The sequence below is a fragment of the Numida meleagris genome, chromosome Z (genome assembly GCF_002078875.1).
Source record: "Numida meleagris isolate 19003 breed g44 Domestic line chromosome Z, NumMel1.0, whole genome shotgun sequence".
Taxonomy (NCBI): domain Eukaryota; kingdom Metazoa; phylum Chordata; class Aves; order Galliformes; family Numididae; genus Numida; species Numida meleagris.
This window is the reverse complement of record NC_034438.1, coordinates 16361125-16387326: the sequence shown is the minus strand read 5'-3', so window position 1 is coordinate 16387326 and position 26202 is coordinate 16361125. Positions and strand designations below refer to the sequence as shown.

Here is a 26202-nt window from a genome sequence, read left to right as displayed (position 1 = left end):
GGAACTATCACAATATTAATTGAGCAAGAAGGAGCTTATATATAGCATACGTTTACACAGAATGGTATAAACTATGTTCAAATGTTAAATTCTGCATCTCATATTCAACTGACAAATTTGTCTTATGTTTGAGAAAAAAAACGCACTTCTACTGAGAGTTTGCACATGCTGAAAATTTAAACAAGATATTGAATATAAAATTACTATGAAAGATAAACCACAACCTTTCTTTAAAGTTGCAGCTGATTGCAAGCATTCCTTTTGATAGATTCCTAATGCAGCAATTTTTTACAAGTATGAACACCCCAAATCTCCTCTATATATAGGGAATTTTTAACAGGTTCAATTGGAGACATCAAAAACATTTTAAATAGACATCACAAGATGCATTTGTAGTTTAAAGGTCAAATTTATTAGGAGATTAAGAGATGTATTATACGTGGACTATAAATACAGCACAGCTGACTTTATTCACAGTCAGAGACAGCCAATGCCAACTTATTTTGTAGACACCCTTGTTCTTTTGTTCCAGGAAAAGTTTGCACCGTAAGACTTGGATTTAGGTTTTGGAATCTTCTTTTCTTCCACGTCATAACTCCAACCTAGGGGTTGAGGGGAAATGGTGAGGGGCAGTTGGGGGAGACAAAAAAAAAAAAAAAAAAAAAAAGAATTTTAAATATTCATAGCATACAGTATAGAGCAAATGCATCTTAAAGCTTTTAACTTTAGTATCTTTTTCTCCAGATAGGCATCTCCTATGTTCCTCCTTTGCAGCTGGCAGCAGGGAATACAGAAATGTCATGCCCTTGACACATGCCTGTTCTCACAATTGAGAGACTTTGCATACCTCAACTTTCAGTACCCCTGCAGAAAACTTGACAGTCATCAGCAAAAAAGCTCAACAAGGAACACTGATCATTTCTGTATGCAGTCCTGCAAGTTCATGGCATTGAAACTCTAGAGCATCACAAAGGTACTAAGGCTCTGTGCAAGCTGGGACAAAAAATGAAAAAAGCTAGGAAAGAAAGAAAGGTAAGGTCACAAGGAAATGGTAGCATAGGGAAGTCCAGACCTAAAAATTTGGAAAAGAATGGAGACCTTGGAAAGGCAAAGAAAAAGGAAAGGTGGGAGGACCAAGGTAAGGAAGAGCAAAGAAAAGAATTTAACATCAGAAGGGAGTATAATGCTTAACTTTTTATAAGAACATGAAAGATGAGTAAAAGAGAAGGGAATGGAGTGATAGAAGACAAGTAAATTATGTGATAGTTAAACAAGAGAAATGCTAAAAAATGTCAGAAAAGAGGAGGTGGAGACATCAGTGTTTATGTAAATCAAAATGCAAATCGACTGCAGCCTCCAGGTGCCTGGAAAGTTGCCAGGGCAGCACTCAGTATTCCAAAGTTTGGTCTCTTTAGCTGCAACATTTCACTCTAAGTTGAAATACTTGAGTGGAAGCTAAAAATGTAGTGTAGAGTGTAGTTTTAACTGATATTGATACACCAATACATTTCTTCCTTTGCTTTAAAACGAAACCTCATTAAGTCTGAGAAGGTTTAACATATATCTGATTTTTTACATATGTTTTTCACAGAAAATACTCAATGTACACGTGCAGACATCAAAACATGTTTTTAAGAGACAGGTCGTCCTGTCAATGTGCCTCAATTTTATGCATTCACCAATGAGACAGAAAAGTTACCTCTGATTATAAGGCTGAAATAACATTGATTTCTCCATAAGAAATACTGGAACACACCTGAAGTTTTGAAAACATATTCTTTCCGTTTGTGAGAGCACTGACTTTTTCCCACTGTTCTGATTAACAATATAAGCTTGAGTAAACAGCCAGAACTACAGCCAGAGACAGACTGTGGTATCGCAACATTCAACATTATAACACCTAACTTTGAGGCACGTGGCTGCTGGAATGGACTCTACAGTCCACCAGACAGAGAGGCGCTGAGTTCCTCCACGAGATTTGCAACTGCCAGCACAATGACTTGGGCTGCCATAGCTATCAAAAATCCACAGTTAGTTACATCTAACATTGGATTGCAAGAGGCTGCCATATGTGATAAGGCTTCACACACTAGAACAGGCTTCCCCCAGTTAGGCACCTTCAGTTTTTCATGACAAACAGCAGAGCTCACTTTCATAAAAATGGGGGAGATGATTCTTGCCTAGAACTCTGTCATACAAGCCAAGGGGACAGAAAGCAGACTGCACTTTCTCTGTAAGAGCATTATTATCACATGACTGAAGGTTACTGTGGTGCAGAAAAACTCTCCATCCTTGTTACAAAAGGTGTATGTTTTTCAGCAGTCATGTCATATTGGACAAAAAAGAATTTAGGTCTACAGTCTAAACTTTTAATTTCATCCAGTTACAAGTATTTCCTCCTTGTTACAATTTCAGACCATCTTCAGCAGTCACACTTTGGACACAGATCTCTCCTGCTACTGTATACACAGTGCTCTTAATCTAACTACAGAAGATGCTTCAGAAGGGATAGGCGAAGAGATAGCTTGCCTATAGTTCCAAAGTTCTTAAGTGAAAACTGTATTAAAATTGAATCCCACTCTTATCAGAATACCTGCAATATCTAGGATTTGTGGAAGATAAACTTGAGGTTTTAAAGAATTTTGTTATGTAAAACTTGGGCAGTTCTCACTGAAAGGACGGAGAACTGTGTTCGTGGACTTACAGATTTCAATAATATCTCAGTTTAGAAGCCAGGTGCCATTCTAAATGCATGCCTACAGTCCTCATTTCATTCTAAAAGCACATCCAAATTTTGTAGAATTTCTTTTTTCCAGCTGCATCCGGTATTGAATCTGTTACTTAAAGAGCAAAAATTAAAAATTACACCAAATTTTAAGAAGTTAAAAAAAAAAAAAATCACACAGTTCAGCTTTTTAACAGCAAAAGTTAATCAACTTTTCCTATTTTTATGGGTGCACAGCAGAATCATCTAACAACTTGGTCTGATCAAGAAATGTTATTCTCTAATTAACCTGAACCACATACTGATGAAAGCTGTAGACTGCTGAAAAAACTTAAGCTCCATGTATATTATTCCTGGTTTTAACTCAGTTATACCAGCTCCGTACATCCATGAGGACTAAGCAGCAAGCTGAATCTGTCATACCTCATATATATAATACGCACCATTTTTTTCAGCAAAGGCAATGGCATCTTCCTTAGTGGAGAAAGTAAGAAACATGTTGGATAAAGGATCAGCTCTGTAAGAAATCAAATGACAGATTTTAACAACACTTGAAATACAAAATAATTGCATCTGCATTTCAAGTGTCAGCCAAAAGCTACATTGCACAATATTTTGTAGAACATCATTCAAAAGCGGACTAAATTTTAGCCATTCAAAATTCCTACATTTTTAATTAGCTCTAGGATTAACTTTTACATTGTGCAGAGTATTGTTTCCATCTTTCAGTTTGCTGAAATTCCCTCCCAACTCAATGCAAAAATTAATGCTTTAAGTTTTTTACTCAACAAATTTGTCTAACTACTTGCTGAGGTTGTAACAAATGCTTTGCAACAATTTTTTTTTTTTTTTTATTTTGAAAGCTGTGCAGTCCCTCTCTTTTTGGGAGAATAGGAGGATTAAGGCAGTTTAGAACAATTTAAGGAGGAAAAAAGGCTGAGGAGCAGTTTGTGGAAGAATAGCTGTATGCAGAAGAGAGCAGAATATCAAAGTGAGCAGAGCAGGAATTAATGAGAGATTGAAAAGGATGTGAACAAGTCACAAGACCTCCACAGTTTACTCCAGTACAGCAATGAGATCCTAAGCCATCACTGAAAACAAAGTTCAGAACCTCAAATTGCCAGCTAACCAATTACACAGTGGTTATTTTTTGATGATCAGCTATTCTCAATTACATTTCATGAAAGGAACCAAACAAGCAAAATGCTTTTGGAAACTAATTAAAATCTCAGTAAAAACCAATACTTACATTTTGCTTAAAAGCTTAATTTAAAAGCAGTGACAAAAGGTGAAGAAGTAGGACTCTAAAAATGAATCTACAGAAATTTCAAAGATACAAGGTCTCGGCTGTAGGAGCACAAGGATTACATAATGCTTCCCTGAGCCAGCATGTTAGCCTGGGAGACAACTGCAAGACAAGACCAAATTGCAATCAACTATTGAAGGAGCTGTCTCTGACTGTTCTCTCTTTGAAGCTGTAACGGTAAATGAAGAGAAAAAGCAACCAAAGATACATTGAACTCTATACAATAAAGGACAAAGACTGTGACTGGCAGAGGGGGAGGGGAAGAGGGGGAACCTAGCTCCCAGCAAAGACAACAATGTAATTTTATCTGATGTACGTATAAATCCAATATATTCCCCAAGAAAAAAAACAAAACACACACTGGATAAAGGCAGAAATTACACTTTGACTTACCACTATGATGAGTTTTTGTAAAAATATGTAAATATCTTACTAAGGCAGTATAGAGAATTAGGAACTATGAATTAGCTCATAGCGTGACCAAAAGACAATCAAGGAACCCAACATACCACAATATTTGGACAGCTAATGCTTACTGGTCATCTCTTCTGTGATTGAGTCTGGAAAAATCTAGTCAGTACCAATAAGCAGTAAACGAAGAAATTTAAGTTTGATGCGTAGTGAGGAACTTGTACCTGGTCAGCACTGCACATCTAGTGAAAACCTTCCCAAACAGAACCAATTTGGAAATGACAAAATGAAGAAATCATGTGTTCTGTTTTCCTTTACGTTCATCCTTCATCCAATTTAAATACAGCTTTTTGATTTCTTTCTCTGAATGAGCTACCCATCTATTTACATTTCTGATAATCTGTGAGTGAACAGCAGAGTTCAGAAAGGCCAACACGATGCCTTGACAGTAGTAACGGCGCTACAGGATTTCCTGTGCTCTAGGCTGTCTATCAATGACGGCAAATAGGAATTCCACATTTTGTTCCTTTTATAAGATCCCATACAATGGAAACCATATGATTTTTGTGTTTCTTAGTTTACAGCTTTATGTTAGGATGTACTTGAGAACTATTCATTTGCTTTCCAGTAATGAAAGCTCTCAGTTAACACAAAACGCCATGGATCTATTTTATTTAGATCTACAACTGCTATTCGCACTGAAAAAAAAAAGCCAAAAAACTACAGTATGAAGAGATGACAATACTAAATACTTAAAAAAAAAAATTAGACTGTAAAATGACAGAAATACAGTGAAGACCTACAGATTAAGTAAGTATATTGAGTCCAGAGCAAAAAGGGCTCATCACTAATTGCATTACATTATTCAAAATTAAATGGCAAAATTGTTCGCTGAAGAACAACTTCAGCAGAAATTAAATCTGAAGAGAAGAAACTTCTGTTAGTTTTTTCTGGAGGTTGAACAGTAATTTGAAATTGCCAGGATGTCCACTAATATTTCTTGTGAGAGTTCTTTAAAGAATGAATAGATACAAACTAGTTTACAAAACCCTAGACCTAGCGGTGTCAATTCACAACACAGCCCTCACTTTTGGCTGATCTGGAGCTTGTTTATGCAAGAAATATTCCTTCCTTTCCCCCAGAAAATGTATGCAGGGATGGATGAATACAAAACAGCCATTCCATTTCATATACCTATGCTAAACTCGCTCCAGGACAATTTAGCATTCAGGTAAGCCCTTAATACCATGGCACATTTCTCTAGATGGTTAGAAAATTTAAAAGCCATTATTTTGGCTGAGAATGTGCCGAATCCCACCCAGAAAATAAGTTGTCTGGAGAGGATACATTCCCAGCAAAGGGGAATTAGAGGAAAAGTTAAATTAAACCTGAACCATAAAGCTGGTGTTACTGGCACCTGTTACAGTACTGTAATCTGTGCAGGGGTATAAATAAACCATATGGTGGTGGCTAGACACTTTGTGGGGAACATAAGACAGGTGGAAAGGTGTATTGTTGGTCAACAGTCTATTATCTAATTTAGGCCACTGTGAAACAACTCAATTACGACTCGCTAAATGTAGTGGCTACTTGCAGTAGTGGAATCACACAAGCCATAAATGCGTTAGATCATTGAAGTCTCAAACTGAAACAGTAATTTAAATATGCTTAAGATGAAATGGTGAAAAACCCTAAAGCTTAAGATGAAGATCATTATATACAGACAAAGTTTTAAAACAGGTGTTTTAATGGAGTATTCTAATACAATTACTTTAATTCCTAGTTAAGATTTTTCCTCATCTAATGATGTATTACCTCAGCTTTCCTAATTTCTTTGCAATGCTAGTACAACCAAGATGTTACAGGCTGTAAGTATCATTTTTTCAATGGGAAACCAACATAACTTGATTTCAGAGTGACTTTGAAAACTGATCTATGGTAAATTTACAATATTAATAAATCTTTGAGGAAAAAAATTCTAAATATTTCGTATTTAAAGATTCAGATTATTTTTCATCAGCAGTTTGTGTTCTTTAATCATAAATGCCTGTATCATTGTAGCCAGAAATTTCCAGTACACACTGTATCCTTTCTGAAGTCTGAAGATTAATTTCTATTGTTTGATATTTGCTTATGGAGAATAATTAAATTTTCTGAACAACCTTCTAATAAAACAGCTTCCAATCAAAATTACAACATCATCAGAAGAATTAAAAGGAATTCTATAAAATGTACGTTGTATGCTTATTTAGAAAAAAAATTAGCTGCATCAAAGTTACATCTCTAAATTTTTGCACAGTTAGAATAAAATTCCTACTTTTCTGGATTTTGGCATATTTAAGGTATTTACCAGTCATAAGAGCAATGCTGAAACAAACTGATTTTTTAAACAGTTTGCTTGTTAAAAATTGACTGTAGTTCCTCATTTCAGATTTTTAGGATTTTTTTAAAACTTTGCAAAAAGAAATTCCAAATGCTAGATATCATTATTTTATGTATAATCAAATTTAATATATGGAACTGACAGCTGAGAAAGATTTACTGCTTTAGGTATCTAATAACCTTTGTTCCCCGATGCTGTTATACAGTAACATTACCCATAAACACAGTAGTTGAAATTTCTGGGTAACATTTTTCAAACACTTTGAGAAGATTTTGTAAACTAACATCTGTATTTACATGATCATTAATCATATGACAAACAAACTTGATCACTTACTTGCTGTAAGTGCTGTTAAAATATAAGTAGATTTACAAATAGAAGGACAAATTCAAAATTAATATGACCAGTAAAAGTCAAATATAGAAGAAAAGTATCTGCAAATTCAGTAACTACTCACGTAGATGCCCAACCCATCAGAGGGTTCTCCCAGCGCTCTCTGTTATCAAATTCCATCTTCCATTTCTTCGTATTGTTAACTCCCGCCTGCATCGCATTACGTGCTGGAACAAAAATGTGAACTCTTCTGGTTTTGATGTGCTCATCTGGAACACCGGTTAAAGTAGAGATATCCTATGAAAAATACAATGGAATTTGTTAAGAAGGGTTCACGTGAAAGGCTTGTAAACTAATACTGCTTCTGTTTTTTACACAATGTCATGCTTGATTTTTTTAAAAAAATTACAATATGAGAGTTTTGCAGAAATGCATGTTATGAGTCCAGTTTTATAAAGCTGAAGCATTTTCACACTGGGGCTGCTGTCATCCTGCTTCCCCTGGCTCAACAAGATTTCATATGGATCAGCCACCTGAACCTGCTCACCTCCCATCTATACAACTAGAAGAGCCTGAGGAGGAGCAGAACATCCCCTCCAACCCTCCATCTGCAGCTGCGAAGCCAGGACTGACCCAATTTGCTCCAGCTAAAGCCACCATGGAAATATATCACAAGCTCTTTTTTTACCCTTATAAGAAAAAGTAGAGAATACACTGAAGCATGGACAAATTCTGAAGTTTCACATAAACATCAGGAGCCGAAAACAAATATGAGCAGGTCTTTCCACCAAGATCCTTGCCAGCCATCTGGATGCTACAATGTAAATGCTTTCACTTGGGCTTAATGGTGCAGATAATTAAGAGGAACAAACATCCAGACTTAATGGTAAAGCTATGCTTAGCATGAAGGAGGAGGCACAAGTTATCTGTTCTGCAATAATCCACCGACTGACATGGCAGAGCAGGTACTAGAACTCAGCTCTCTTATTTCTCTAACCATTAGTTATTACATAAAATTGATCCCTCTTCTTTAAACAGTAAGGCCAACCATGTTTCAGGCTGTGAGCAACTGCTTTTGAGAGTAGCTTTTTCTCAAGACTACTAGTTGAAATTGTTGAATAGTTTAAGAGCAAAACAAAATTTCAGATGTCAAATCCTCAGCTGACTTTACTAACCCTTTCTCAGATTGCAGGCCTTTCTTCCCCGCCCCCTCTCCCGACACTCAACCCCCACTCAAATTCAAGATACATAGACTATTGCCGGCTACCTAATTTAGTATCGTTAGTTCCTCATCAACAGGGGTAGGGGCTCACTCTCAACAACCTGTTGTCTGAGTATACATTTCTTAAGCAGGTATTGTACGCTAATTTGACATTTTTGATAGGGAAGTTTTCCCATTACTTTGCACCATTTGCCACTGGTAACACTCTTTGCTATACTTCTGGAAGACAAAAGGATTTGGAAGATTCCAGCCTGCAAAACAAAAACCATGTTTTATAAAGTCAGAAGTAGTTTGCCCTCCTCTCTTCAAGTTTGGTTTCTGAGCTCTCTACAAATAAACATAAAGAAGATAAAAACTAAAGGACCACAAAAAGCAGCCTAAAAGTATTAGCTGACTTTAACAAGGAATAAGATAGGGAAAAATCTTGTAAGAACTGCTACGAAAAATTACTCTCAGCAGCATCTGATATAATTAAAGTGAACTTTCTCTTTAAAAACTAAACAGTAATTACATAAAATTAACCTGTCAGTTCATCCTTGTGCAGTAGAGTGTGAAATCAAACATCAAATCAATCTCTAAGGATGCTAAACTACTCCTGTTCCTTACATACTTAAAAGGCCAGTGGGAGCTCCTTGGTCTCCCTCCCTCCCCCCCCTCTCTCCAGAAACAAGTAGTAAAGTAGTTACTCCAAATAAACCCTAACAGAATGTTGGGCACATTGAACTCATCTCACCAGCAGTGGCATGACTTGCATGAAAAGGCTAACAAGTTTAAAGGAAACACTGCGGCTTTTCATGTCTGTAGCTACTATATTTATGAGATTTTGTTTTGTGGCAAACTTAAAAGCTCTTGGTGATGATTCCGCATCATCCTTTGAAATGAGGCAAGACTCATATTTTTCTGTTCTTCAGAAAATAGACCTTGAGAGCTCAGTCCCTCAAAACTACAGCAGGGAGCATGCCTAAAGCATTTCATTTGTATTTGCAATTAGAAAAGAAGGCAAAACAAACACGTACACTAATTTTTCAAATTCTAAATCTTCTACACAGGCTACCAAAAGCCAACTGTCCAAATATCTTAACAATTCTATAACAAATGCTTTCATTAGGATCAAGTCATTTTTATTTTTAACAGGAGTCTAGCAATGATATGAAAAACTACCACTTACTGAAATGTTGCAACACACACAGAACACCTCCTGACAGACAGGCTGGCATTTCTAACTGCTGAAGCTTGAACCAGAGTTTAAGAAGGAAATAGCTTCAAGTTTTCTTATTTGAATTGGCAAAGTGCTTTATTATTTTTTTTAATGCAGTAAAAGTTTTGTGGGACTTCAATGTGTTTATAAGCCTGGACTGCTGTATTACTCTTGAAATCCATATTTTAACAAACATGTCTCAGTTGAGAACATTTTACGTTATTCTCGTGTAATTTTATTTTCCCCTTTGAAGTAATCTGGATTTTGCTACGTGCAAAACTGTTTTCTTGTTATCCCCAAATACACCCAAATTTTCAAGCTTGGAAATAGCACAAAATAAACATATTTTTTCCTCTCATAGTTCTCAGCAACTTTTATGTCTATTATGAATTTTATGTTTCAGATTTGGAGGCCTAGAATTCTCTGGGATTAAAATAAAATACTGTATTAACTAGCATTACGGATGTATTTCATTTCATCTTTTGAAGCTTTCAAGCTACAAAACCATAAAAAACCTACATATTAGTACATACAGAACACTTTAAAAACTGTTTACGAAAAACCAGCAAGTACAATATGTATGAGGTAAATGCTGTAAAAAAATGCCTTGTTCATCCGTATGAGAACAAAGCCCAAACCCAAATAAATCCCAAATCCCTACAAGACATGTCTTTTGGGCACTTGTCTGGCTCCAAATCAGTTATTTTACCAATAATATCAGATTCGTCCCATAAAAATTATTTTCAAGGTGGAAACTAAACCTGTCTACTTTGAGAAACTAAAATATCTACATAGCGATGCTGGCTCTTCACACTTTGATTCATTGTAGCTGAAGTTTCCATGCCTTCTGGGAATCTAGCAATTGTTTATTGATATATTCCCCATATTAAAGCTGGCAATTGAACAGACAGTTGTTAGGACAATGAGTTTCTGGTTTCTGAAGCCCAAGTTGTCCTGACATAAAATCACTGTTTTTGCTTGCTGTAGACATGTAAGGTACTGTAGCATAGCTGAGCTGTTGCCAAAGATATGGAATAAAAAGGCTTGGCATCTATCACATACTTGACACCTAAAGAGCACAGAAGCTCTAAAATTCCTATTCCCTGTAGGCGCGCTCTTAGTCTAGACAAACTGATTTCTCACACTTTTAAAATGCATTACAACACTCTATTGTGATCATTTCATCCACACAGCTCTAGCTAGTGACAGAAGAACCTGTCCTTTAAGCGACATTTCAATGGGCTAAAGCTCCCGCTCCAAGATTCTATTAAAACAATATAATACTTGAAAAGAACTGTGCTGCACTGGGTTGAACTCTCTACTGTGTCTTCAGAGCTTTGTTCTGAGTTCAAGTTCTCACTGAAACTACCTGTGAACCAACTTTCCAAAACAAAGATGTTTTTGACAGCTAGTTTCACACTACTATCTTTTTTTCAAAGTGTTCCTTACTGAATTTTGCTCTATTAGCATATTAAAATATTAGTGAGGTGTTCAGCATTACAAATTCTAAATAATAAGTTGACAACATAAAAGATGAGATTTGAACTGTATAGCTTTTCTTTTACTAAAAATTAACAACCCCATTTCACATTTTTAATCTGGGCTATCATCAAAAAGACTGATTATGACCATTCTGTTTTTGGTAATATACTTCCATACTTTTTTTTTTAATAGTAAATTCTTAATATCCATGAATGACATTTCAGTTCTTCAAATAAGTTGGGAAAATCAAACACTTTTTTAAGCAGAACAAATTGCATCTAGCATCCAACTACCAACAAACCATGAGGACTTTGTGTCTTTATTAAAAATTATGCTATTTAAAAACTCTGGTCATGATGGAAGAACTGCTCTGGAAGGAGTAAAAAGAAATGGTGGAAGTGCTATGCAGGAGGAAGAAAAATTGGTACACAGGTGTAGCATCAATGAAAATGGGATTCAGCATAAATCTGACATTCAAAGGAAAGGAGTACTTCCTTAACAAGTTCGACACTGGTAACACCACCATAAAAAAAAAAGAAAAAAAAAGAAACTGAACTCTCTAGTTCAAGGAAAAAGATAAAATCATTGAAAATATTTCTAAAATGAAGTATTTTTGAATGGGTGAGTCAGGTGTCCAGAAAGGTGTCATATTCCAACTCTGACATTTCTCTCCGTGCATTGGCAGAAAGTGTTCATAACCACTATCAACTATCTACTGTTTAGCATCCCTCTTTTTTTTTTTCTTTTTTTTTTTTTAATAAAGGAAACAGGGAACAAGCAATGGGAAGTTGGTGTCAAAACACAGAAAAACCTCCCAGCAAGCTTCCCGCAACCACCCAGGATTTAGAGACTTGCTAGGCGCTCCCTTTTCAATACCAGAATTTCACACATTTCAATGACCATTATGACTTCAAAGAATCAAATTTTCATCATTGTCCGTCATCTGCTGGTTGATTTGTATAAAGGACTTCTTCTGCATGCACTCCAGACAAAAGGCTCCTTACTTTCGTGGCTATATATCAAATTTAAAAGTTCTGTTTGTGACAGTTGTGTCTGTGGTAAATTAGGGTAACACTGAAGGAGTGCAGCTGCTCTGCAGGAACCTCCTTTTTGGCATCATTTCACTTAAATAAAAACTGAATAATTAGCTTCTGCCTTTATTAAACCGCAAAAATGCCACTGGCCTTAGTAATTACTTCCGGTTGCCCCACCTACTTAACCTCAGGAGTTTACACTTGTTAGAAAAGAGGGAAAGGAGAAATTTTCTGTACTTTATGAGAGTCCACAGCAGCTTGCTTGCTTTTCCATCCCCAACCTGTTTTACTGGCCTGAGTGTATGGTCTGGCTACAAATTCATGTTGCAGTATACTTTCTGTAGGATCTGCGATACCAAAGCACAGATTGGCTTGCATAAAAGCCACCAAATAGCTGCTGTGAATGAAGCTTTTTATTTAGTGGGCTCATCTGCTTCAGCTGGAAGTCAGGATGACAACACATTTCTGCACTCCACTACAGTATTTCTGAAGTAAGTACAAGAGTACAAAGTCTACTATGGAAATTGTGAATGGAAAAATGGAGCAGAATGAACTCAACACTGTCAGACAACATTTATCTAACAGCTACAGACATAAGAAGGGGAAAAAAAGTGTCTTTGCCCTTGAGAAAGTCTGTATCACACAGAATACTGTTTTCTTTCAGGCTTCATAACCTTTTTGCATTATCACAGTAATCTGTGAACGACATGTGGTACCTAAAATGTGTTCCCCCATCTAATTGTGCTGCAGATCAATAAAAGATCTCAGAAAAGGAGTGAAAGAAACATATTTAAAAAACAGAAAACCAACCACTGTAAACATGAGACAGGATTCAATAACAATAATGATGCCAGCAAGAAAGCTTCTATTTGAAGAACATCTCTTTCCATAGGCAGTTGTGCAGAAAACCCTAAAGAGAAATTGGGTATAGAGAAAAAGATATGAAACTGGTACTAATGGAAACAGATATTATCACATTAATGGAATCACCATAAGTGGAAAGGAGGTGTCAGCACCCAGAACAGTCCATCTGCAAGTACTGTCAGCTTCAGCAAACTGCTCATCAGCTTGCACTTCACAACCAAGGAGCTGCTACTTTAACAGACTTGATGGCCAAATTTTGCTGCTGTCACACAACCTCCTTGAGAAAGTCCCTGTCGTTCCATCGCACAAAAGCTCACTCATATTGCTCAGTATTTTATGTGCCCAGTATTACTTCATGCTGGTTGAAAATCATGGCGTACCACATCCCATACACCACCATTAAGTCACTGTCACTTGGAATTGCTCAGAGAACAAGATGAAAGAGAAAGCAGGCATAGACAGTTGGAGATCCAAAAATCACAGCTGCTTTGTACAAATGTTACTTCACTATAGTAAGCAGAAAACTTCCCCCTCCCCAACCAATCTTTCAATTCTTGAAACACTATTTGTACTCTGAATTGCCCGTATGCATTTGTACTCCCAAATTGCCCGTATGCATTTGTCCCCAGCAAGTCACAGAAAAATTGTATTTATAAAAGTGATTAATGCTAAAATTTACAGCAAAAGAAGCTGAGTTGTGTTTTTGTGAGTTTAAACCAAAATGCCTAAAATAAAAACTAAACTATAAGATTTTCCATCTTCCTGATTCTCCAACAAACCTCAACACAGAGAGGTAGTTTCTTGGCAAACCATAATGCATGACAAACATGCAAAAAATGCCTACCATTCAGTCTGTACTTTTGATGGACAGGCAAACAACATTTTGAAACTTTAAAATAAAGCATTCAAAACACGTAAGTCCCACTTTCTGCACAGACAGGTATTGCATGCTCAGTATAGTTTTCTTCTGTCAAGGAAGAGTCAAAGAGCAAGACAAGAAAAATCCTACTTACTGTATTTTTTCCTGTAACTGTACCTCTTAGTTTTGGGAATACTGTCTGCATAAATGTCGTGAAATTAAAGAAAAAAGAAACAAAGTGTATGATTTCACAGTTTGATAAAAATTAAGAAAATCACTATTAAATGGAAGGAAGCAGGGTTGGTCAGGAGAAGAAAACGGGAAAAATAATGTATTTTATAAAAATAGATGTTGCGTCTAGTAGTGATCTGAGACTTCAAAGTGGTCACGACATTCTTCAGATTGAAAAAATTATAAACAAAGTGCTTATCTGGAACAACAGGGAAGAAAAGCCTCTCAATTATTTATAGCAGACACTGTAAACTACTTTTTCTTACAACACAGTAAGTTTCACATAGCACATACTATCTAGAATTCATTCAAAGCGTATGTAAGTAAATCTTCAGCAGATAAACACACAAGTGATTGGCTTGCTTTTTGTCATTGTCTGTAAGGTATTTAAAAATACCTTGCTTCCATGGTCAACAATTTTTTAAAGCTTCACAATCCTCAAATTAAGAACAGGGCAAAATACCAAGTAGTTCAGAATAAGAGAACAACAGCATTTTTAGACCATAAGCTTTCAAATTAAAGGAGAGGCTGTCTTAGTTTACTTGCATTTAGAATGCCTTCCAGTATATAAAAAGTAGTTTAAATCACAGACATTAAAAGCCCCAGCCAGCAATCCAGGGACACTGGGAATATTTTCTGTATTATTTGTGTGCTTCCAAAGCTGTTTCAGTGAAGTCCTTACTTTTAACATTCACTAAAAGTTATCTGCACTTCTGTGTGGAGGGGAAGTGGTCTGATTTGTGCAAGATGTATGGTTGGCATACATTCTCACAATTTTGTGGAAAAGCTCCCTTATCTGTTCAAGACACAAAAGATTCAAGAGAGCACAGCATTCAAAGGCTGACAGTGAACTGGGGCACTACTTACAAGTAAGCACTGCAATTGCTGTTGTGAACCTGGGCTTTTACTGAGCCAATTCATAATCTGGACAGCAAATACCTTAAGACTTGAGCTGCTGAGTTCAAATTCAGATGCATGTCAAAATTTTAAGACTTGATAACTCCAGTGAAATTCCTTACAGTGAAGCTGTAAACAACATCACTACAGTGTATGAAACAGCTATGGTGATTTAATTTAATTAGCCAGCCGTCTGCCTGGGCTGGTAGCTAGGGCACAGAATACCTAAAAATTTTAAAAGAATTCCGTTATTGTGCATTCCAGTGTTCCTTCTGTTTCACTTCCTACTACATATTTACTCCCTCCTTAAAGGTAGTTTTGGAACACTTACTGGGGATTTAACTTGAAGGGTTAAAATTTTAGAAACTACGCAGGTTTTATTTAAAAAGTTATTCATCAAAGGTTTGCGTGGAGGAAGCAAAAATTACTGTTTTAAAATTTAATCTGACAATACTGTCACAGTAGTGCACAGTCTGCTACTAAGAACAATATCCAGAAATCCTGAGTTCATGTAAGCCAATGCCTGCTTCCATTGTGATGCAAGTTCTCTTTTCTTTACACCTTCTTTACAATTAAAGTGATTTCTGTGATCTTTGTCACAAAGTAACTAGTGGTTTGAGACACAGGGGAGAAAAACAGAAAGCAAATCTCCAATCAAGAAATGCAAATTTAGAGGAGATCTCTTGTTTGTGCATGCTTTGAGAAGCTGCATTTAAGAAGTTAGAAGGAAGCCAGACCTGTTAAAAGCTGTTCCTTACCCTAATGCAAGATGTAATACTTCTGTGTAATATGCATGGACTTCAAAAGTTGAAAGGGGTGCTAAATAGTGTACACAATTTCCATACACAGCAGGTAGTGAAGCACGAAAAGAAGGGACACAGCAACCCTCGTTAAAGAGATGCACAATAGAGAACTGTTATGCAGTGTTCGCATAAGAAGGTCTATGCATCAGGGATGCTGCGGCTATTAACAGCTTAAACGTTCGCTATATTTTGTTAATTAGTGCACACAGCTCTTAAGCCTTCTATGTGTTTTAGAACGATCTTTTCGAACAGCAACAGATTCATTATTTCCTGGTGGGCTCATAGGGCTTCCACTGTTTAATCATAATCCATAAATAAGAGGCTGAATACCACTGGACAAAAGCTGTTTCTTTAAATCTACCTGTATGGTTAAAATGGAAGCTTTCTACAATCTCTGTGTAAAAAGCAGAATCGTAAATAGTATGTGTTACTGTTATTTTACAAGCTCTTTTTTCAGGTTGCTTTATCTAGAAGTTTGTTGTAATTTGTGCATAGGCATGTAAGTCTTAGCCTTTAAGGTTACTTACAGGGCAGAAAATCATGGTCTTCTACCTTCTAATATAATACAGAAACCGGTCATTAAGATAAAAAGCATGGTATTCAAATTCAGTGGTTCATTTTGATGCACTACAGCTTTCCTTTAACTGGCAAAAATGTGTTCCCCTAAGAAAAAATAAAAACCAGAACAATAAAGAATAAAATATGAGTGCTGACTACATTTTATCTTTAAAAAGGCTCTGTCTAGCTAACACATTACTTTATGAAAACTTTCAAATACATGATGGATAATAATGATGCTGGCTTGCATAGAAAAAGTGTTACTTGTTTTTTTACATGACTACACATACAGAACAAGTCTGTAAAGAAAAACTGTCTGCTTCTTCATGAGCTGGTAACGCAAATCATTCATCATATTCTTAATTTTTATTTTTAACATTTGCAACATAATCACTGCATCTCAAGAAAAAGATACACTATTAATTCTGCGCGTCTTCGTCAGTGCTTTGTTAGTCAGCACTTGGTAGATATTCCTCGTAATTCATGTTCTTCTCATTTCTTAATCCAATCTTCAGGCTATTAAATAATAGGATAAAAGTTATTTACTTATCAAGCAGAGGTGTTCCTTTGCACAAAAAGCAAACAGATGTGCTTTATGGAATGGATAGAACTGAGTATGTGAAAACCAAGAAACTTCCCTACAGTGCTTCACAAGACATGAAATTAAAAAACTCTGTAGTCTGAACATTAGATCATTTCTCTATGGTTCATGTTCTCACTCAACAGTTTAACATTCCCGATTTGAGAAAGCAGCCCTAAAGCAGTTCAAAAGCACCTAACAAGCTGTCTACAATTGGAGACCATCTCCTTCTATTTCATCATTGATCATCTGAGTAGAAATAAGTACTGAAGAAGCACCAACCTCTCCTGCAGCATGCTCAAGATGCTCTAGGATTCCCACAGGATTACAGGGATGCAGCTTTCCCTTCCAGACATGGAAAACTTTTTCCTTCTGACTTAAAAGCAATTCAGCTAGAACTTCACAACTAGAAACAGCTTTCAAGTCTGCAAGTAGGACTTCCTCAGATAGTAAGCAGGACTTGTGTCTTATCTACCTAAACTTGGATCTACTACACAAATGCAGAAAGAGACATTTTAGCGAACAGAAAAACAATGGCTCTGGGAGGGCTTGTTTCTGTCTTTCTGTCCTTCTTTCCTTTTTAATGCTGTTAGTAATAAAACCTCAAAATTTTAGGGTGGAAATCTTACTTTTTTTTTTCCATTTAGAATTATTAGCTCTTCAGTAAATTGGTGTGCTTAGAGGCACAAGATTTCAGAATTCTTTACCAAATTGCTATTCCTCGCAAGACAAAAAGAATTCATGTTATTTACCAAATATTTCATAACGGGCTACTATTTAAGTATTCTAGACAAGCTGGGAATAACGGCACTGTTTGTGAGAACATGAAAAGATGACCTAGTCTTTGAAAAGCAAAACTACTTAACAAAACAGGTCCAAAAATGAAGTTACTGCTTTCCTCCTCTTGATTACTAGACTATATCAACAGCTTACTTTTGTTCTTACAAGCAGATTAGAAACACTGCTTACATATTTGGTCTTAGAAAACCAAACAAGCATTTGCAACTTGAATAACCTGTTGGAAACCACACAAACTAAACATGGCACAATACTCCCTTAATTTGTTCTGAACAGCCATTGTAGCAAGCTCTTCAGAATGAGTATTCTTTGATAGAAAATAAAATACTATGTAATGAAACAAAAAAAACTTTCTGCATACCCTTCAAAGAGCAATATTCTTTGACACAGTGCTCCCAGACTAAAGCCTTGAAATTTCTGCACAAGAATGCTGCACGAAGGAAGTCCAGACAAAACAGACACTCGAGATGTTAGGAGGTTGTGTAACTTCAATCTCAGACACTCCTTTCAATACTCAACAGAGATAGCACTACCATGCACCCAAAGAAAAGGCACTCAGGATGAAATCCAAATCATTTACCCTATCCTAAAAAGAAGTATACCTATATAGTGATGAGGATGTAATTGCAGCACACTGATATAACTAGGGATCACTTGGGTCACTATGGATTACCCTGAGTTCTGGGCTATCTGCAAAATATAGTTATCTAAAATGAAAAAATAAACAAATCAAGCTGCAGTTTACTCATATAGCAGTACTCACTGCTCTTAAAAGACAGCAAATTTGATTAGAATTTCCTTAGCTTCTCTGTTTAAAGGCACAGGAGCTTTCTTCATCTAAGGAAGTAAATTGTTGCCTGCAGACATTCTTACAGAAAGCTGTCTATTGGTATCTAGCCAACCAGGTTTTCTAAACCACTGCAATCTTCATCAAACTATAACTGCTTAAAAAAGGAGTTGTGGCAAGCACTATAGACTGAACTGAGCTAGAATATTCTAATGGAAGAAGGATTTAATTGCCAAACAGCAAAACATAGTGAATTAGCAGTGCTGAAAACATGTAAAAAGCTACATTATCCATAGCTACACACACCTGAGCTTGTACTGTACTCAAGACCAAATCCAACTGCCAGTCAAAACTACAAAAGAAACTGCCATGTTATTTAAACTGACTATCAATGTTTAGAAATAAATACATTACTCTGGTACACCACTATGGTGTACATGAAATGAAAATTATTACCCTCTTCAGAACTATTAAAACCTTTAAATATTAAATGTCATATCAACAGCTTGACATCCAAGGTTTTTTTTTTTTTCTGCCCAGAGTAGCATTGTTAATCTTCCCAGGGAAGAAAAAAAAAATTGCAATGTTTTTAAAGATTATGTTTTGCAATAAAGATCTCAGGCACACAAACTAGCAGTGACTATAATAAAAGTGCTTGAGTATTTAATTCAATGCAAGTCCACACTTAAATTAAATATTTGTAATTCAAGCAGATGCATCTGTATTATTATCTGTGAACATTTAGCTTTCTCTTGAATATTTCACTTGTACTGAAAGAATGCATTACTTCTGAAATACTCCCAGAATACAACTTAATGGAAGCTGTTGATCTAATCGAGGAAAAAAACAAACAGAAGGAATACAGCCTACAAGAAAGAAGTTTGAGGGAAGAAGAAAACAGGAAAAGGGTGATAATAGTGGTATCTCCATCTGAAACCCATAGAGATTGCTGTTAAGGTACCTATTCTTTGAATCAAACTTTGCCACCCACATCACAGAGCCATAAGTACAAGGCACATAAAATTCTCTTTGCTACATTCCTCACCTAAAGAGGAACGCTGTCCTAAACTGAATTCGTTACTGTAACCAGTTGAATAAATACTGCAGTTAGAGCAGACTAAATGAAGAAAAGATTATTCTAAATTGTTTATCCTATTAAAACGCTTTAGGAACAGCTTGAACTCTCTCTTAAGGAATAACCTGTAAGGGGTTAACAATATGTAAAAAAAAAAAAAAAACACAAAAAAACCAGAACATCCACTATATCCTTATTAACTAACACAGTTGTAATGCTTGGAGAATTCTTGGCTGAACAGTAGTTTCAAGAAAAGAAAATATAGTAAGCCTGTCTTTAATAAATGCATACTTTGCCAAGTATTCCTCTTCACTGAGTTGCAAAAACAGCTCCTATAAGCAGTCTTCAAATGGAATGTCACACTGTTTCACACTTAATTTTACGACACATTACTGTATTGTTTTTCAGAGTAAAGCATAGCATATACTCTTGGTTCTTGGGAAACGCTGCTGGGAATGATCACACTTTGCAAAGCATGCTGAAGTTTTATTTGCTATGTCCTGTTTCATAGCACTGTAGACAATCAGACTGATACATGAAGAAGTTTCATCATTCCAGGCTATTTTTCACTTGTTTGTATATTTTATTTTAAGCTGCAGTATTATCTCTGTTTATTATAATATATACGTAAGTCCACACATCTCTGTTCAAATTAAGAATGTAAAATTTCACTATTTTCCAATCTTCATCCAACACTGGGATTTGGATGAAGTTGTACAACATGGTTTTATCCAGAAAACACTGTGTGACGATTGCTAATAATGCAGACTTGCACAAAAATGAACCTAAGTATTTCTGTAACTGGCTACTGAATGTCCGTGCATGCTTTTTTTCCCAAAGAGTTTGCATTCCGAGAATCCTACTGATACACTGCTACTCCTGGATTATCCCATAGTAAACACAACAGACACTAACTGTTACCTATGGACAGCCAAGAGGAAGCCACTAAGACTCCTGATCCACATTTCACAGCAGTTATTAATCTGCTTTGGCCCAGGCTGCTGTAGTATGCAGCACTGACAATCCTCTTGAACACAGTCTGAAAAGTATGAATTCCTGAGCTCTGAAAAAGTGGTCATATTTTCCGCACCAAATTTAATGTATACTGTGACACACATGGTATCTTCAACGACTGTTACGTAGAAGTCTGTCTACAACCAGAAGGAAATTGGCCCTCTACTGATCTTCAATAATAAGACACAGAATCATAGAATGGCCTGGGTTGAAAAGGACCATAACGATCATCTAGTTTCAGCCCCTCTGTGCTGTGTGCAGGGTCACCAACCACTAGATAGGCTGCCCAGAGCCACATCCAGCCTGGCTTTGAATGCCTCCAAGGATGGGGCATCTACAGCCTCCTTGGGCAACCTGTTCCCAAGTGTCACCACCCTCTGTGTGAAAAACTCCCTCCTAATATTTAACCTAAATCTCCCCTGTCGTAGTTTAAAACCATTCCCACTTGTCCTATCATCATCCACCCATGTAAACAGTCATACCACCTCCTGTTAATAAGCTCCCTTCAAGTATTGGAAGGCTGAAAAAAACCACAGTATAGAAAAAAAAACAATTTTAGGACAGCAGCTGAAGTGTCAATTGCATTACCTCAGTTAGCCTGTCATGCCTGTAACACAGCCTGTCCCTATACATACCTGCCATGCTTCACAAACACTTTTGTACCATTTCTATTGCACTTGATAGCATTCTTTTTTGAATGCTTAACTCTGTGCAGCAATCCATTCTATCTCATCTTGGCCTTATACAAAATATAAACATCTAACACAGCCGCAACTAACAGCTGATCCTTAACCACTGTTCCACAACAATTCTAGAATTTCCCAAGTGACCGAACTCTTCAACTGCTCTTTGCATTCATTTTTGTTCTGAGCCACAGACTGTATGTTACTGGTGAAACATTCTGCTATTGAGATGCAATGGTTATTTTCTGCAAGTTCTAATTTTGAAATATTATTCTAATATTGGTATCATTTAACCACTATAGAAAAGTTTAGTGGTAAATACTCGGGGGTAATTTGATACGGCACCTACAACTGCAGACACCAGGTTTCACAGAAGTGTCTAGGCCACAGGTGACCAATCTTTTGGGTTGCGTGGGCAACAATGAGTGAAGAGGAATTGTCCTGGGCCACATATATGTAGATTATTCCAAAAGTAATGCCTTCTATTTACTTCCATGGAAACAAAAGATACAAAGAGCACAATAACACTATTCGATAGAGCAAATTCTCAGCTACAAAACACTATTTTTCAACACTGTCACCATCGTTAGCTGTGCATTTTTGCCAGCAAAGAACAAGAGCCTACATGCCACGCTCATAAAAATCTGCAGCAGCAGAGGTGACCCACTGTCACCACTGCTGAAACACACCACCCACCACCTCACTGTGCTCACATCCACTGTTAGGCCTCCATCAATGTTCAGCAAGTGTCAATGAATGTTAGTGGGTGCCATTTTTTCCACATGGAGGAGTTCAATGACACACCTTTGCTTCATGTGCACTTCCATGTCAGACACCATTTTGTCAGACTGCCCCCCTGCTGCCATCTGCTCCACAGCAGCAAAATGTAATGGAATACTGGCAGGAAGGTTCAGCCTCTACTGCCATACCACCAACATCTGCCTCTTACATTGCAGGCCAACATCGTAAAATAGGAGGCATTACTTTCAGAGTAGTCCACATAAAACACATAATAAAGTATATAAAGATACAAAATTTATTTTAATTTTTGATGTTTTTTATTAAAACATAAAAGAGAGCAACAAAACCATAAAACTAGGTATTTGACCTTGTTGTGAAACTAATCGATCAGACTGGTTTGATGGCAGTGGATGCAATTCTTTGTGAGTTCTACTTGTACTTCACTCTTGACAACAGTTGTTCACAAATGTACATACTGCCAAAAACCGATGACAAGAATAAGACACGACTGTGAAATGAGGGGTACTTCTCTCTACTAAGAGAGGTCTTGTAAAGGTCTAGTAGAGAGTCATGATCAAGTTTTTTATTGCAACTCTATACATTTTATTTGAAAATTCACAGGTAATTTATTTATGTTGACTAATAACAGAGTCACAAATAAACCAAAAAATTAATTTTTTTTTTTTTTTTTTTTTCAATCTTGAACTCGATTTTAAGCAAAACTACCACAGCCTGATATAATCAACACGGAAATCATGTTACTTAATTCATGCAAACAGTTAAACTGTTTGGAACACTACCTGAGGGAAATTTGCTGCTGACAGCCTTTGTCCTCCATAGCCTAAATTTCCTAATGCAAGTAGAGTCTTGAGAGACTACTTTTCACCCAGCTATTTGTCCAGACTCTTGGAATATGACCTAATTGGTGGCCAGAGATTCAAAATATGATGCAAGACCTGTATTTTTGTTTACCTTTGTTCAATTTGTATTACGCTATTTGGATTTAACTGCTTGTTAAATTTATTTTATTCAACGCTTGCAGAAAATGACTAGTAATGGAGACAAAAACATTAGTTTTTGAACGTGTTCCATATAAGCCAAGCATATAGTATTTAGAAATCCCACTTTTTTCCAATATCAGTAATCCTATATTTGTATCACATTCATTTTTCACTATTTCGATGGAACTAATTTTTCTATCGTATTCAACACATGCTGTGCTGCAGTACGAAGACAAATGACTACTGCTTAGTAACTCAACGTTATGATACTTTTCCCCCTTCTATGTCATTTGTGTTCTCCAAGACAAGGAATATTTTGTTTCTTTTGGATTCAAACATGATTCCAGGTAATTCAAAGGAATTCCTGTCGATCAGGTTCTAGTTAAGTGTACGCTCACGTAGGAATATGAAGTCCACAGAGGTACTGAAAATAGACTCAATTACAATAACCAATTAGAAGTTTTTAATAGCCACAATGTTTCTCTGAATTAGCCTTGAAATCATCAACTCACAGAGATCAGTTTCAAAATATGAGTGACAAAAGGAATACAGCAAATGGAGAACCATATTGCATTTTCTTCCCATTCCTGCATCTTCTTTCTGATACATAAAAACTACCTGTAAGGTGATGTCAGACTTAAAATATGTACACATATCTATATGAAAAGGCCAACAAATTCATCGAAATATAACTTAATGACTTCCAAATATAGATGCCTATATCTGGCAGTAAGAAAAATGAGGGTTTTTTTTTTTTAAATTAAATATTAAGTATTGACTTCTGGAATATTGTTTAATCACAACTTGCAGAGAAATAGAAGTTTTATTATGCCTTGTAACATCATTTGAAAAATTACCAATTAAATTACTTGTAATATGTTGGAAGTAATCCTACCTAAAATTAGGAAATATACCGCAAAAATCTCGAATGTATTAATACAGCACTCGATTTATTCACAAGGTTTAATGCATGTCTAGAGAAATTCTGAAAACCCTGAAAAAGGTGAAAACCACATTAAACTTCACAAAGAAGGCCCTTCTTTCTAATGGGATATATAGCTCTATTATCAATTACTGGACTTTTTATGGCAGTAGGAATAATTCTTCGAAAACATATATAAATATACAAACGAAACTTTAGAAATTTTACTCTAATTTGATATCGTTTTGTTTCAGACCCAACAAGAATATGGGGGAAAATATTTTCGCATCTAGAATGTGTACCTATGTGCACATTATTATAGGAAAATACTCTTTAATCTGACATTTAATCTAATATTCAAAATAGCTGAGGATAAAATGATCATTTAGTTTACATGTTTCTACAGCTGAGAAGCAAACAGTGGACTTGAATAAAATGATCCAATGGCTACTAACATCAGATCTCAAAAACATCCCAACGACTATGAGTGCATTCAACTTGATAAGAACATACAGAGATGTTAGAAACAACCATGGCATTTACAATTCATTTACACTCATACTGAGAGAACAGAACAGTTGCATTTCAAAGTAGTATCATTTTAACTCAACGGTAAGGATAAACTTTAATAGCTAGACAGACAGGGTAATGCAAAACCCTAACTTAGGATAATGTACACATAACTATAAAATGAAAGATAAAAGAGTATCTATTTTGTGGGTCTGTCTTTGCACTGCAGCCTCTTTCAGATCTACGTATTCATCACTGGAGGTCACAACAGGGAAATCTGATGCTGTAAATTCAGGTATTATAAATATTCTATTTATATTTTTTTATACATTAAAGAACAGTGTTACAATAATCAAACTGAATTTATAAAATGTCTAGGGAAATGCAGGTCTACTGACTTGGTGCATCTTATTTACGCAGTGACTCATGAACTTCTGTACGTTAAATGAAACTTCCTGAATTCCACGTTATGCAATTAGATTAGCAAGATAACCATCCCTGCTAAAACACAGTATTATTTTTTCCCTTATTTTTGAACCCAGAATGATGTTATAAATTTTTAAATTCAGAAAAAAAATTACCAAAAAACAGTATCTACAGACAGGTAAAAATTTATTATTGCTAAATCTATATTACAAACTATGAGAAATAAAAGTCCTGTGTAGTTGTCAAACTAGGTGCATTTTTTCTAATAATCTGTTAACCTTCAGCTGTCTCAACTTGTAGTTATCAGTACAAATATTCCATTTATAAATACAAATCCCAAATATTTCTTTTGTTTGTAAGTAGTTAACATAGCTTCAGGGTTACAAGCTAGCAGATACAATATGAACTGTCTGGTATATATGATGGGAATTTTTTTTTTTTCCTGAAGATTCAAAAGTGATATGAAAACCAATGAAAAGCATGCTTCTGCTGTGACGCATTCCCTCCAGAAGTCTTACAAAAATTATACTATTGAATAATGTAAACATAAGTGTCAGGTTGCATCTAGAGTAACAGACCACACATTATGGAAGAACTTACAAGAAAAGATTGCCAAATTTCTGATCTGCTACTGATTAGCAGAAGAATGTTATGCGTTTGTTCCTAGTTGTAATCCAACCTTCATGCATATTCAAAAGCTAGAATATATGTACATAGTAACAATAACCTTGCACGCTTCTTTATGCACACTATTTTGTAATATGGGCCGCAATTAAGATAATTTTAGGAAGCTGGCAAATTCTGTATGATTCTACTACACAGAAGAATACTCAGATTTCCAAAACAGAAAACTTGATATAAATTACAGCTCATACTGATCCTTGACCACAATGTAATAATAAACAAGGTACTCATCACTTTATATTGCTTAATACTTGGAATGCCATATTTCCTTCACATACTTGTTTTACTCATGCTGCCTTTTAAAAAATGTATGAAGGATTTTTGCTTTGTAGCTAGCATTTGTATGGCTTTCCTAGAAGAGCACAGAATACCACACTGAATGCCTATTGTGTAGAAATAACCCTGAAGGCTGTATCATAGCAGTATGCAGTAGAAAACCCTTACCAATTTTTCATCAACTGTGATGAGTTGCGTGTCTCGAGTTTGGTCCTGTGCCAGCCGCCATGTGGAAGTGCTCAGTGACCTGCGGTGCAAGACTTGAAGTTAAAAAATGATTCATGCAATGAGAAAATAGAGGCAGACAAATCTTACATAAACAAGTTACTTTAACAATATCCGTCTTGTAAAAAAAATTGAAGAGCGAGAGATGAGGGCACAAAAATCCTTTTTCTCCCC

At 36.0% G+C, this 26202-nt stretch overlaps 1 protein-coding gene across 1 annotated transcript in view; it reads right to left on the bottom strand.

Annotated features, from left to right (window-relative positions):
• NDUFS4 (NADH:ubiquinone oxidoreductase subunit S4) overlaps positions 390-26202 on the bottom strand; it is a 46695-nt gene continuing 20882 nt past the window's right edge. Inside the window, exons 2-5 of the mRNA XM_021380736.1 lie at positions 25972-26050; positions 7283-7455; positions 3169-3242; positions 390-602 (exon numbers count right to left, since the gene is read on the bottom strand). Coding sequence (XP_021236411.1) covers positions 499-602; positions 3169-3242; positions 7283-7455; positions 25972-26050 — 430 coding nt within the window. The 3' untranslated portion in view covers positions 390-498. The remainder of the gene's footprint in view (positions 603-3168; positions 3243-7282; positions 7456-25971; positions 26051-26202) is intronic.